At 39.5% G+C, this 14482-nt stretch overlaps 3 protein-coding genes across 3 annotated transcripts; all 3 read left to right on the forward strand.

Annotated features, from left to right (window-relative positions):
• Positions 1-141: 141 nt before the first annotated feature.
• On the forward strand, positions 142-7605 carry LOC145889394 (uncharacterized). The gene is made up of 16 exons (XM_082980346.1): positions 142-284; positions 350-497; positions 551-657; positions 1061-1284; positions 1483-1612; positions 1679-1750; positions 1973-3341; positions 3691-3865; positions 3978-4099; positions 4275-4837; positions 5109-5522; positions 5784-6159; positions 6439-6582; positions 6823-7017; positions 7181-7281; positions 7347-7605. Exons 1-16 carry the CDS (start codon positions 227-229, stop codon positions 7541-7543), a joined length of 4395 nt encoding a protein of 1464 aa, XP_082836472.1. The 5' UTR covers positions 142-226; the 3' UTR covers positions 7544-7605.
• Positions 7606-7725: 120 nt separating this feature from the next.
• Positions 7726-10450, forward strand: LOC145889396 (sorbitol dehydrogenase-like). The gene is made up of 8 exons (XM_082980348.1): positions 7726-8091; positions 8179-8212; positions 8490-8654; positions 8765-8921; positions 9122-9306; positions 9369-9547; positions 9823-9944; positions 10268-10450. Exons 1-8 carry the CDS (start codon positions 8020-8022, stop codon positions 10431-10433), a joined length of 1080 nt encoding a protein of 359 aa, XP_082836474.1. The 5' UTR covers positions 7726-8019; the 3' UTR covers positions 10434-10450.
• Positions 10451-11565: 1115 nt separating this feature from the next.
• On the forward strand, positions 11566-13963 carry LOC145889395 (sorbitol dehydrogenase-like). Its single transcript, XM_082980347.1, has 8 exons — positions 11566-11777; positions 11863-11896; positions 11979-12143; positions 12219-12375; positions 12626-12810; positions 12879-13057; positions 13285-13406; positions 13624-13963. The coding sequence occupies exons 1-8, from the start codon at positions 11706-11708 to the stop codon at positions 13787-13789; spliced, it is 1080 nt and encodes a 359-aa protein (XP_082836473.1). The 5' UTR covers positions 11566-11705; the 3' UTR covers positions 13790-13963.
• Positions 13964-14482: the final 519 nt, after the last annotated feature.

The raw sequence follows: 14482 nt of genomic DNA on the forward strand, positions 1-14482 counted from the left end.
AATGTATTTCATATAATGCACAATGAAAACTGCATCAGGCAGATTGATGATTTACTGGTTTCAGTTTTGCTGTGATTGCTTGGGGCTATTTTTGTCAGCTGGACTCGAGCAGGTTAAGTTCAAACTTTAAACCAAAAAAGTGCCTTTAGGTGTGGGAAATTTACGACTTGTGGATACGTGATTAAATGGAGGACTAGGCAAATTTCAAGCTCAGTGAACGAAAGTTATGTTGCCTTTACTTGCAGGAATCCTGTTTGTGATTTGTTCAGGAAGCCTTACCCATGGTGAGAATTTCTGTCGAATGGAAATAATGCATTGGGCGTGCTAGAATAAATACTGTGCTTTGCAGCTGCATCTTATGATGAGTTTTATGATGAGGCAAAGCGATGTGTAGAAAAATGCAGTATTCCCTACTACGGTAATCTGACAACAACATGGACCAACACACCATGCAGAGCTTGGGTACAGGGTGACTTCAAAAGAGAAATTGATTTACGGTGTGGTGTATTAATTTGGTAATGCATTGTTACGTAGAGCTGACTTTTTTCAGGGAGATGCAGAACTACTGCAGAAATCCGCAAGGGCATATAAAGGCAATGCCATGGTGTTATGTGCATGGTCAAAAATGGGAATACTGCTTTCGCCAAAAATGCGTTGGTAGGCTACGTACTAAGTTTCATAACTGACAATAAACCCACACACGTGTACATAGTATATCCATAGGCTAACCTTTTTGCAACGTTTGTCATTTTACCTGTTGTGTCATGGAACATTTTTAATGCGTTTGTCGGCTGTGAAGATAAGAAACCATGGGGCTTTTTTCTTTACTTGAGCAAAAACTCGTATATGCTAGGCTGTATATGCCTTCTGCATCAGACCATAAATAACAACATCAGAGTCAGATTATGTTGCTATGGTGAAAATATTAACGACGCGTGTGATTTGTTACGGCCGTTATGTAACTGTATGATGTCATTAACTATTCGGATTTGTTCGGCCGAATCCGAATCGTTTCTATTTTTCAGTACAGCCCTGGTGTTTGACCCGATTACCATTTCAGACACAAATGTGCATCGCAGTTGTGGAGTGCCAGGTTTCTACCATTTCAATGGAAGTTGCCATTCGATTCTTCCTATACCAACAAACAACAGAATAATCGCAAAGGAAAAGTGCCAAAGCGCCTCGGCCATTTCTTTCAGTTCAGTTACGTCTTCCGACGAAATGAGATTCCTTAGTGGCATGACTTGTTTGCCAGTATTGTTGCGAGGCAAATATTACTCTCCGGTAACGTAGTTATATGGTAGACCTGAAACTGTTTTTATTGTTAGCTAGACTGTTTGTAAGTACCTCCCCTCGGTAATTACCAAAGCTATCCTTTAATCTTATGACGTAAATCGTGTTTTTTATCATTTGAAAATGTTGTGCAGTATCAGTTGTCATAGGTTAATAATCACTAATTGATACATTTACCAAATTTATAAGGAGAATAAGTGGAAAGTAAAAGGATCAGCAACATGGGCAATCAACGAACCCAGCAACGATGAACTGCCTTGGTGCAGTGACTACCCGCAAAATCCATCTGCGAACAGATGTTTGGTGCTGCATGGGAGATGTAAGATTTTGTCCCCTCGAAATTACTCAAATGTCAGGAATTGTTTTATTTACAATATTTTATCAGGTTTTAAGTCCGTGAGATGTAAATATGGAGACACAGAGTTTCATCCCGCGTGTGAATTGGACTTGAATAACTGTATGTTTACTTGCTTAATATGGTGTTGTCATACTTTTATTATATATCATCTGCCTCTCTGTTAGATGCAAATTATAGATAAAATTCACACCAAAATTTAACATTTTTAAAACTGTTGGCGTTTGTACGCCCAGTTTTCATAGAATAAATAGACCAAAAAGGTCAAAAAACGAAACGTTCATTCTCGGGTAAAAAATTAACACGTATTAAAACTCCTCTCAGCAAAATTTAAAGCTTTTGACGTTGAGGAAGAAGTCACTTGGACCGGGGCACGAATGAAATGTGAAAGAAGTGGATACGAACTTTGCAACGCAGCAGATCTGTGCACCTCGTCTGAACGCGCCAATGACGAAAAATTCCAGACTTTTCATCTCCCACTGAGAGGCAACCGATGGATGCCTGTTCACGACGAATACGGCGACTGGATTTACGTTGGACAAAACCTACCTCACAAACAATGCTCAAGACGAATTGACGAAAACGGGCCGCTAAAGGAAAGTTTGGCAAATCAGGGAAAAGTGATTTGCTGCGTCAAAAACAGCAGGACGCTACCTATTTCCAAATCGACAGCTGTGTTTGTTTTCAGTGCGCATTTTGATTTCAGCGTTAGATACAGGTTTTCGTTGTCAGTCGATATTCCTGTTGAGGAACTTGAGGGTGAAGAAGTTTTGTGGGTCAAGGGTCAACGGAACCCTGGAGACCTCCATTCCTTCAATCTAATGTCGCATTACCTGGAGGGATCGTACGAAATTCCTGTATACTTTTGTGCGAAAAACTACACGACGAGTGAAAACTGGAAGACAAAACTGTACACCATCAGTAAAACCCCATGTCCGCCGCCTTTTAAACTGCAGTTTTACTTGTTCGCTTCCAAACTGTCGTTGAATTCCAAAACTTTATACGTTTACAACGATAATAATGGAGCATCCAAGGTTACTTTAGGGGTCATTTCTTCTGTTGTGGAAAATCTGCAGTTAAACGGAGTTACCCGTGTCACGAAGGCTGTCAACAAAACAACAGATCCGTGCAGCGGAATACAAAAGATCTACGACAGAAACGGAATCATATCAGCACCTCGGTTCAGCGAAAACTCAGCAGTTTCAAGTTTAAGATGCAAGTGGCGCCTCGTTGCTCCGGATAAATACGTCATTCGCATCAACTTTACGAAACTAAGAATGCCCGACAGCGGATCGGGGCATCGTTATTACGCGGTGGTAAACCAAAACGAACGATTTCGACAGAGCCACGGAAACTTGCTCTTTAACCACTACCAGAATTGCACGGATTCTTACATACGTCTGAGGCCGACAACTGGGCAAAGGAATACTGCAAGTTGGGTTGTGTATGGAACAGTGTGTGGCGACACCAGCCCCAGTAGCTTCGTTACTATTGGAAACAAACTTGTGGTCGAGTTTGTGACGCGCAACTTCTCCCAATCGCTCCACGACTTCCGCTTAATATTTGAAATGCTTGCACCTCCATCGGGCCTGCAGCTAATTCCGTTGCGTGGCAACGACACCACTTGGCTCTCTGCAAGAGAACAATGTACCAGAAGAGGTTTGGATCTCTGTCTAGAACAGGACATATGCAAGTAGGTGCTTGCAAAATTGCAATAATCGTATTGCTTAGGTGCATATCATTGACTCCTTATTACGGACGCTCGCTGTACGTTTTGTCCAGTACCTGTTGCTGTTGTTACGTTTTCATTGTGAATTATATATGCAACCATGGGGAATTCATAATGCTCATAAAAGAACTTGTCATTGCATTTTTTTGTAATTCTATCTACTTACTGATTCTAAATAGGTTGCACAATTTAACGCCATATACTTGGAACACTAGGTCTGTTTTCAGTGGGATTCCTTGCGCCTTAAAATAAAAGATTGCACATTCCAATATTTTTAATCTTATGCGCAACTTGTTTGTTTTTCTACTTCAAGATATGGGGGACGTCCCTTATACGGCATTGAGAATGACAATATGATGGTAGCTGTCCGAGATGAGTTTAACGAATGGCTGCAGATCGGCAGTTTGCTCGGCCAGACATGCCAACGCTATAGTCTGCAGTATGGCGCCCCAATGTGGGGTATATCGTCCCAATATTGCAACGAGGAAGTATGCAAGTATATATACTTTAGTGGCCAACATGTTTTCACATGGGTTGTCACAAAACATAAATCTTTGTGGTGAATTTGGTATCAATGTGTTTTCACTGTTGTATTTGCAGTCTCGATGCTCCATTTCAAGGAATATCTACTGCTGTAGAAACCCAGCAGGCCTCCAACCACCTGCGTTTGTGGTCACTGTGGCAGTGTACAGAACTGTCCACAACGGCATTGTATTTCAAACGTATGATTAGTAACTCCTTGTAAAGCTTAAATGAAAAGTCATTACCTTGCAGATTCGAACATTCAAAATTAATTATACAATATATATTACAAGTACATAAAAATACTTTTAGCAAGCTCCACATACATAAACACATACACTGAGGAGTTTTTGACTAACGTCCATATCCACGCAGGTACGTCCGCGAAGGCTTCGATGAAATCCCACCGTCTCCGGAGTGGACGCGCACAATACTCGCATATAATGACGTCACTTCCTTTCAGCTTTATCACGGCTACAGACCGGGTTTTCTCCGCATCGTGTATTTCTGTTTCAAAGTTCTTAACCCTCCGATAGGACGCATGATCACCGTCCACACCATGTCCAGTTATCCTTGCAGCAACGGCTGGAGGCTACAGTTTTACCTGTACGGCTCTCGGACGAATATTACAGGAACTGTGGCATTTTACGCCGGGATGTACAACTTCGTGCCGCAGCATTCGCGTCTGTCCTATCACCACTACCAGTACAACTACCGTGCGCTGAACAGTTTCGTGGTATACGGTCCAGCACACGAGCAAGTGCCGGCGTTGAGGGATTTGCAGGATGTCAGTGCGCTCGTGAAGAAATGCAAAAATAGCGGCGTAGTTTATTTGCAAACGCCGGCCACGGTGGTTTCCCCAAATTACAACTTGCATTACCCACCCAACCTGTTCTGCAAGTGGATTATTCAGAGACCTGCTGAATATCAAGGTCATGGTGAGTCATTTGTGGGTATTCTGAATTCGCCGCGTGGTGTGTTTAGATAAATAATACTTACGCCTATATCGATTGTTGATGCGGCACGCGAGAGGCTGTTGGGTCAGACTTGGAGATGCCATTGGTGAAAAAACAAATCATATGCCGTATTAATGGTGAAAATCAACCTTTTCATCGTTCAATCGTCGAAAACTACAATTTAGTGTAAATAATGTGCCGAGATCGTTACGTCATACAGTGCAACACTACACTATATATTGCTGGGTTACAGAAACGCAACTTCAGCTCACAATCGTCGATCTTACGCTCGAATCGGACACTGGATGCGACAACGACTTTCTGGAGATTCACGAGGTTCTGGTTCAAAATGGTGGAATAACTGAGCTCGGTCGTCTCCAGCGCTTATGTGGCGCCGTTAGTTCACTGACACTTAAATCTCAACACTCCCTACTGGTTAAATTTAAAAGCGACTCAAGCGTTGAAAACAGTGGCTTTAAACTCAACGTTGAGATGGTAAGGAGCGGATGCGGCGGCAACATCACCCAAAACGCAGCCATTGTACACTCACCGGGATATCCGACGAACTACGAAGCAGGCTTGACTTGTGATTGGTGGATTAGAAGCCCTTCTAATGCTTACGTCATTGTTGTTCAGTTTAACAAGCTAACTTTAGTTCATTCCGATGGTAAGGCGTTTTTTGCTTCGTTACAATTACGATTTATAGTCAGTGCTTATTTCGCATTTAACAATGCCTACAGAACCAAAAAATAACCACGCTGCTTTTATGTTAAAATAAGATTATTGCAGAAACTTTCTCTGATTTGGGTGAATATTATTAATTCAGGAAAGATGACTTTTCGTTTTTTTTTGAAGGCGAACAGCAATAATTTGAAAAAAAATAAGTCCGTGTAGAAACTATTCAGATTCTGGAATATATGCATTGCAGGCTGCGGAGTCGATTACGTCAGCGTGGGTCCGAATGCTTCAAGCAACATAGCTAAGTTTTGTCAGGATGTAAATAGACCGACGCAAGTTCAAGTAAACGACACCGTCGCTCTGGTGAGGTTTCGCACTGATCCTCGTCAAACGCATCGGCTGCCTCTCGGAAAGGGCTTCTCCATGACCGTGCATTTCCATCTTGCGCCCAGTAACGTCACTGCATCACGCAGTCCGGACTGCGGTCAAGCGGACTTTGCTCCGTGGTCGGTTAACGGTACCGCGCAGTTGAAGATTATCGGTGGAACGACGGCTTTGCCGGGAAGTTGGCCATGGGTGGTGGATTTGGAAGGTGCAACTTGTGGTGGCAGCTTAGTCAACAACCGGTAATATTTTAAACGAAAACCATACAATTTTGATCCTTGGCTTCGGTGTAAAAAACTAATGAAACGGTGAAAGTTGAAGCAGACAATAAAGTAAATGAACTTTTTAGAGATGTCAACTTAAAAAAGAGATTGATTTTCTGATCACTTCAAAAGTGGAAAACCGCATTTTTTTAAATCGTTGTCACTTACATATATATTTCAAAAGATATTTAAACATGTTTACAAAGAATAATCAATAATTTCTGCATTTGTTCCGACATTTTATTCCGTGCTTTGCAGTTGGGTGGTAACGGCAGCTCACTGCGTGGGTCCGAAATTTACCTCAAACTTGTCTTCATTGCGTGCTGTCGTTGGGAGACATTTCCGAAACCAAAATTCCGGAGAAGTTAAATATAAAATATCGAAGATCGTTGTGCACCCACTGTAAGTTCAATTTTGCTCCCCAACGCAACAGAAAAGATTTGTGACAAAAATTTAGGCACAAGTTTTATTTGCCCATTTTTAGAAAGGCGTGTTTATTGTAATTATACACTTAATTTTCTGGTTAAGTTAAAAGTTAGCTTCATAAATTTTTTTTTGTTAAAACTTGCTGTACACGTTCAGCACCCTCCTAGATATTACCTAAAATGTAACTTAGTGGCAACTTGCTGTGACTGTTTTCAGACACGGGAGAAGGGGAAGTGCCGGGGACATTCCAATCAACGACATAGCTCTTCTGCAACTGTCCACGGTCGTGACCTTCAGTTCCACGATTAAACCAATCTGTTTACCCGACAGCGACGCACGGGTAGGGGAAGTTTGTGTTATTGCTGGTTGGGGCAATGAAGGAGTTCTGTCTGGATATTCCTTTGACCACAGGTACAACATAGCTCTGTGTGATGTGAAACCATTAAACTGAACAAGACAAGTCATATATGAATATATGTCGTTCAAAACCGCCAGTTATGCAATAAAAAATAAATCCACTTAATCTTTTTTTTTCAATTCGGCGAATAATTTCGTATGTGTTGAATGTTTTCAGAAACCCTCTCAAATATGCGAGGGTCCCAATCTTGAGAAACTCGTTGTGCAATTCATGGCCAAAACTTCAAGGCAATGTAAAACCTGGCGAAATATGTGCCGGTAAGATAAACCACCAGTCTCAAAGAAGACGACGTTTTCTACACACTACATTACTACTTTTAAAGGTTACCCTGCTGGAGGCATCGACTCGTGCTGGGGTGATTCGGGAGGTCCACTTATGTGCTCTGGAACTGGCCGGAAGTTTTATTTGAAAGGTGTCGTGAGCTGGGGGAAAGGCTGTGGCAAACCACTACAGCCAGGCATATACGTCCGTGTTTGGTCCCACTATCAGTGGATTAACGACGTTATGAATGGAAATTAGAAGCTTCTTGACGTGCTTTTTTTGTTTTTCTTACCCTCGAGACAATAAATCTAGCAAATCAAGTCGTCCACTTTCAATGTTTAAACTGCAAATATAAGTGATATCCACCGGGGTGTGTAGTTGACTAAAAACGCAATGGTAAACACAAAAAACTACCAACAAAATGCCTAAATTTAAAGCAGCAGATATCAACAAACCTGCTGTGTTCATTCAACCGTTGCATTTAAGCGTCTGACGTGCAACGAGCGAATGTGACAGAGGACAAAGTTCGAGTACACAAATTATCTGCTGTTTATTTAATTTTGATGGAAATCTAGCACTAGATATAACAAGATGTCGTAGTTGATGAGCGGCGTCAGTGTTTGCATTGGTTGTGTGATATCATTGTTGCAATTTTCTTGCTCGGCGCTGGAAAAATTAGGTAATATTTCTACAGTAACGTATCAGCAGTTATTAAATGCGAAAGCAAAGGTAACATGAGTAAAGAAAACTTGAGTGCGGTGCTGTACAAAAAGCGAGAGGAATATCCTCAATGTGATATCGTTTTGGTAAGTGAAAACACTATACGTGGTTAACATGGCTGCATTAAAATTCAACGTATTTATAGGTTTCCTAATCTTTATACTGTTTTGTAGGAAAATCGACCAATCAATCAGCCTGGTGATGATGGTAAGTAAAATCCTATTAAAAAGTGTTTGTTACAACTGCTTCCAGAGATTTTGCACCAGCTCTGAAACATATTTTATCAGGCCACAGCTGCCGGAGATGAACAATGTTTACTGCCCTCTTTTATGTAATGCCTCAATTTGTTATGTAGGTTATTTGTTTCTATGGATCCAACATTATTTTTATTATAAAAAGTTGTTTGCTGGGGTAGAGAATCTTTTGTGGGCTTCTGGTCCAAAAAGAATGCCCGCACTCGTTTGAATACATGATAAATTCCTAGAGGTTTTGCTTCGAATAAACTCAGTCGGGATCTGTGGATCAGATGTCTCTTTCTTGGTGAAAGGCAGAATAGGTGATTACATCGTCAAAGACCCCATGGTTATTGGCCATGAAGCCTCTGGAAAAGTTGTAAAATGTGGAAATCATGTCACCCACCTAATGCCAGGTAAACTTGTTTATTACTTTGTGTCAACCGCACACTTTTATAATTAACTAATGCCTTTATCCTCTGATTTTTAAGGTTTGCACATAATGCAAAGTTGCTTATTTCTGTAGGAGACAGGGTAGCAATTGAACCCGGATATCCTTTAAGTCAAGATGAGTTTGCTAAACAAGGAAGATACAATCTCACTGAAGAGTATTTTTGCGCCACACCTCCTCATCATGGAAACCTGCAGCGTTTCTATACCCATAAGGCAGATTACTGCTTCAAGTAACATTACTAATACGGTTATTTTTAACATGAACACTAGGATTCAAATGCCTGATTGATGTGGCGTACATGACCACATAAATTACATGACAAGAAACGTTGAATAACGTCCTTTCCTTTCCTCCCCTTTTCTTTTTAAATTTTTTTGTTGCACTTACAGTAAGGTACGAAACTGAATAAACTGAATCAGATTTTTTCAGACTACCTGATAATGTGTCGTATGAGGAGGGGGCATTGGCTGAACCACTGTCAGTGGGGATACACGCATGTAAACGTGGCCAAGTTGCACTGGGGCATAACGTTCTTATTTGTGGAGCTGGGCCCATTGGTTTGGCATCTTTACTTGTCTCGAAAGCATTGGGGGCGTCCAAAGTTGTTATCACTGGTATGGCACTTTACTATACATTAGATGTAGTTTTATTGATATTTTACAAATTTGCTTCTAAGATTTGTTTGAAATTCGTCTTGAAAAAGCCAAATCTCTTGGTGCTGATTTTGTGCATAAAATTGCAAAGGGTGAAACTTCCCAGCAAACTGCAGAGAAGGTAAAAGCATTGCTGGGTGATATGCCTGATCGCACAATCGAGTGTACAGGTGCTGAGTCCGCTATTCAAACTGGAATATATGTAAGTTCCCAACACACATTTCACAGAAATTAAAATGTATTGTTACAGGTAGTGTACTTTCAATCTTCCTAAGTTATCGAGTAACTATTTATGATTCTTTACTTTGTTGAAGCCTCTTTGGTTCAAAACACATATTTTATGACATCGTGTTGTGCTAACCGCCATCAGATCGCAGCCATATGTCAAGCAATGTAAAAGTAAACATTCCTGCCAGAGCAATTTATTTACCAAGTAATGTTGGTCAACAAAGTGTGCCATATGTACATGATTTATAGGCCACGAAGTCCGGAGGTTGTCTGGTACTGGTTGGGTTGGGGCCTGCAATGGTTAACGTACCAATTGTAAATGCAGCTGTGCGTGAAGTTGACATACGTGGTGTATTCAGATATTGCAACACGTAAGTATATGCCACAATTCTCTTTATAGTACTATGAAATTGATTACAACTATTCTCAATTTCTTTTTTTCTTTTGACAAGCGAAAACTTGAATGCACGCGATAAGAAAAGAATGTACCCTTCACAAACATTTTTAATATCATAACGAAATTTCTTGCGTGGCTTACAAGAAAAAGTATGTTGACATCAATAAATTTTGTTGCATCTTTATGGCGAACTAAGTGCGAGTTTGTACATAATCCTGAATGTGGCGCCATAGTCCGACAAAAAAAAAGAAAAAGCAAACATTGTCAGTTCGTAATTCGTATCATTTGTTTTGATAGTTATCCAACTGCCTTACGGATGCTGTCCACTGGAAAAGTCAATGTGAAACCGCTTGTAACTCACCGTTTTCCACTTGAACAAGTCGAAGAAGCGTTTAAAGTTACCCAGTTGGGAAAAGGAATCAAAGTCATGCTTAAATGTGATCCGAGCGACCAAAACCCATAACAGGGGCATATTTTTCTCCAGCGACGTTTTTAAATGTGTTTACTGTGTATTTTTTATTACAATTTTATCACTCATATTAAAGTGCTGTCAATCAATTGAAAGCTCATGATCAAGTATTTTTGCCAGGTGACCGATAGTTTTTAGCCGGATCGCTCGAATCCTGTTACCCGCTTGAGCTTGAAGTTGGCTAAAATTAATATAGTCCCTTTGCTGCCTAACTTATCACAATAAACCTCTTGCTCTCTCTATCTGTGTCCTGGAGCTTTTTCCAGTAAAACACGATTAAACCTATACGCTTAAAACCATATTCTTTAATGTTATGGGTCAGAAGTGCCTAAACAGATGGAATAGGCTTTTTGTATAGTGGACAAAAAATAGACCTAGCCTAGCCTATACGTTAAAACACTTTTTTCGTATGTGGAATTGCAATACCAATTATATTATTTTACCTATTTTTCCCCATGTTCCAAAACTCTTGGAAACTTGAAAAACAAAACAAGTTAATTTTATGGTGAGCTAAATGCCTACAAAAGAAGTCTAACACATTGCAAAATATCTTCAGAAAGTTTTATGAATACACCAGAAGGCAGTTTTACAAAAAATAGTAAATTTGTAGCGAGAAACGGTAATCGTCCTCCAAAATCTTAGCTAAAATTTGCTTTCTTGGCTTGTTTTTTTGGGCCATGTTTTCTTGTACACGTCTGTTTACTACACTTTTATCATTTTTATCCACTTTTACGTGTATCAAGAAGAAACAGCGATATGGCCCTGTTAAACTTAACCGCTTATTGCCTAACATTGCCAGCAGTAACTGGCAACCGGTACATGTGTAAACTTATTTTTTATGCATTCCTGTATTTCAAGTTTCTTATACTGCCCTTTTTGTTATTGCTTTTTGTCAAATGTATTCATTCAAGCATAAAATTTGTCACGTGATTTAGCGCAACGTTGCTTGCAGCAATATGCGGCAAATAGAATTTGCAGAAATGCTAAGCTGGCAATTGTTAACGTACAAACGTGTATATTTGTTTTTGTGACAAAGTTATTCCAAATAAATGTTGGTGGATGTGTAATTGTTTCAATATATTTGTTGTTGAATGTAGTATTTAGCGCTGTATCATTTTATTGACTATAAAAGACTTCTCTTTGGCTGTGAAATGCGTCTCGGTCTCTCTACAGTATTATACGTTTTCATGTCATTTTCACTTGCAGCAAAGCACTTATTTTTACAGAAATGTTAGTTTTCCCAGTCTCAAGTAAAACAAAGCCACAATGAGTGGAGAAAACCTAAGTGCGGTGCTCTACAAAAAGCGTGAGGAATATCCTCAATGTGATATCGTTTTGGTAAGTGACAGTCACAGGTGGTTAGCTTGGCTTTATTAAAATTGAAAGTATTTGTTGGCTTCCTAATTTTTTTTTTGCTTTGTAGGAAAATCGACCAATCAACCAGCCTGGTGATGACGGTGAGTAAAAAGCTATTGGAAAGTTTCTAAATTTTTAGTCACACATTTTCTGAATACGTTAGTTCTTAATATGTATTTTTAGAGGTTTTACTGCAAATGCACTCTGTCGGAATATGTGGATCTGATGTTTCTTATTGGGTGAAAGGCAGAATAGGTGACTTTATTGTCAACGACCCCATGATAATTGGTCATGAAGCTGCTGGAAAAGTTGTCAAGTGTGGAAAAAACGTTTCCCACCTAAAACCAGGTAAAACTTTTATATCATGTTAACTTTTTGAACTTTAACAGCCATGATGTACGAATGGGTTCTATCTTTCTGTAGGAGACAGAGTAGCAATTGAGCCTGGATATCCCTTGAGACAAGACGAGTTTGCTAAACGAGGGCGATACAATCTTAGTGAAGTGTTTTTTTGTGCCACACCTCCAGATCATGGAAATTTGCAGCGCTTCTATACCCACAAGGCAGATTACTGCTTCAAGTAAAAGATTTTGTCTTGATTTAATTTGTTTGTTGGTTGAAATTGAAATTTTATTTAAATTGTGTTGTATCTGTTTACTTCCAGAGTAAATGCTGCAAAAACTGTATTAATCACATAATTGCATACAGTAATATTATAACACACACAAAAAACAGTTTGACCACATGACAAAAAAGATGCATGTCTGCATATCAAAAATCTAACTAACTAGATTTTCTTTTTCATAGTAAATTGGTCATCTACTTTTCAGACTACCTGATAATGTGTCATATGAGGAAGGGGCACTAATTGAACCACTGTCAGTGGGGATACATGCATGCAAACGTGCTGAAGTTGCCTTGGGGCATAACATCCTTATTTGTGGAGCTGGACCCATTGGTTTGGTATCTTTACTTGTTGCAAAAGCAATGGGGGCATCCAAAGTTGTAGTCACTGGTATGCATTGTCATTATTTTATTATTCTTTATGTATGTGATATTGATTTTATTTTATTTTTTCCAAAGATTTGTTTGAAAATCGACTTGAAATGGCAAAAACCCTTGGTGCTGATTTTGTGCATAAAATTGCAAAGGGTGAAACTTCCCAGCAAACTGCAGGGAAGGTAGCAGCATTGCTGGATGATATGCCTGACCGCACAATCGAGTGTACAGGTGCTGAGTCAGCTATTCAAACTGGAATATATGTAAGTTCACAACACCCATTTGGGGGAAATTCTTTTGCAAAATGTTTGTAAAATTGTTTTTAATAGTTTAATCCATGGAAACTCATTCCAAACAAATGTGTTTTATGCTTGCCCAAGCCTTGACAATTGTCAAAAATAAACATTCCTGCCAGAGCAATTTGTTTGCCAAGTTTTGTCACTACCACAAACTTAATCTGCTTATTGTGAGTTATGTACATGATCTACAGGCGACAAAGTCCGGAGGCTGTTTGTTGCTCGTTGGACTTGGTCCTGCAATGGTTAATGTACCAATTGTAAATGCAGCTGTGCGTGAAGTAGACATACGTGGTGTGTTCAGATATTGCAACACGTAAGTACGTTGCTTGTATAAATTTATGAACATTGGGATAACCAAGACCCCTTTTTCCTAGAAAATTTGTCATGTGCTGGCTAGCTATTTTATTTCAATAAGAAAGTAATAGCTTATGATTGCCTGATATTATTCAGTACAAAATTTCGCATTATTGTTATGCCAGCATGAATTGCTGTACTGCGGTTCTTGATTTCCTCCATTTGTTTTGCTGTAGTTATCCTGCTGCCATTCAGATGCTATCAACAGGAAAAGTGAATGTGAAGCCGCTTGTTACTCACCGTTTCCCACTTGAACAAACCGAAAAAGCGTTTGAAGTCACTAAGTCAGGAAAAGGCATCAAGGTCATGCTGAAATGCGACCCGAACGACCAAAATCCATGATATTAACAGTTTTATACTTAGCCATTTTGAAGATATTGTAATCACGCCTAATTTTTTGATGCAATTACCGTATGTATGTGTTTACCATAAACTATATGCGCGTGTAATCGTGCAATAAGTTGCAGCAGCGTCAGCCAAATGGAATGTAGCGAAATAATAAATAAACTGCCTCATTATTCCATGATGAAGTCGTGTGGTTGTGTGATATTTGCTTGGAGAGATGTAGTTTACGTTGAATGTGTAGTAAAAATTGTATTTTATCGCTTTTAATTGGTTAACCACATTCATTCATTAACGTACGTTACTCTTTAATTCGCCTAGTTACGATACTTCCGCGTTATTAACCTGATAAGCCCGCTCTCGCACCTGAGAGAAAATAATCTTGGTCAGCTTCGCAACACCGGAATATTCCGCAGACCAAAGCCTTATGATTCTTTGTTATCTACGTTTGTTTTATGACAAACTCCTAAAAATTAGTCTATATAATTTTCTAAACAGTAACATTGAACATTTGTACTGTCTCAATACGCATCATTGGATTTACTAGAACTGCCTCATTGAAATTACATCTTTTATTGTGAGTATTCGAATGCTTTACTAATTTTAATACAACCCAGTATTTACTAATTGCACAGCGTTGGAGGTTTTAAAAACACGCAAAAACATTTCGTCAGTCGTATCGCCCTAAACATA

This window comes from Ascidia mentula, chromosome 2 (genome assembly GCF_947561715.1).
Source record: "Ascidia mentula chromosome 2, kaAscMent1.1, whole genome shotgun sequence".
Taxonomy (NCBI): Eukaryota; Metazoa; Chordata; class Ascidiacea; order Phlebobranchia; family Ascidiidae; genus Ascidia; species Ascidia mentula.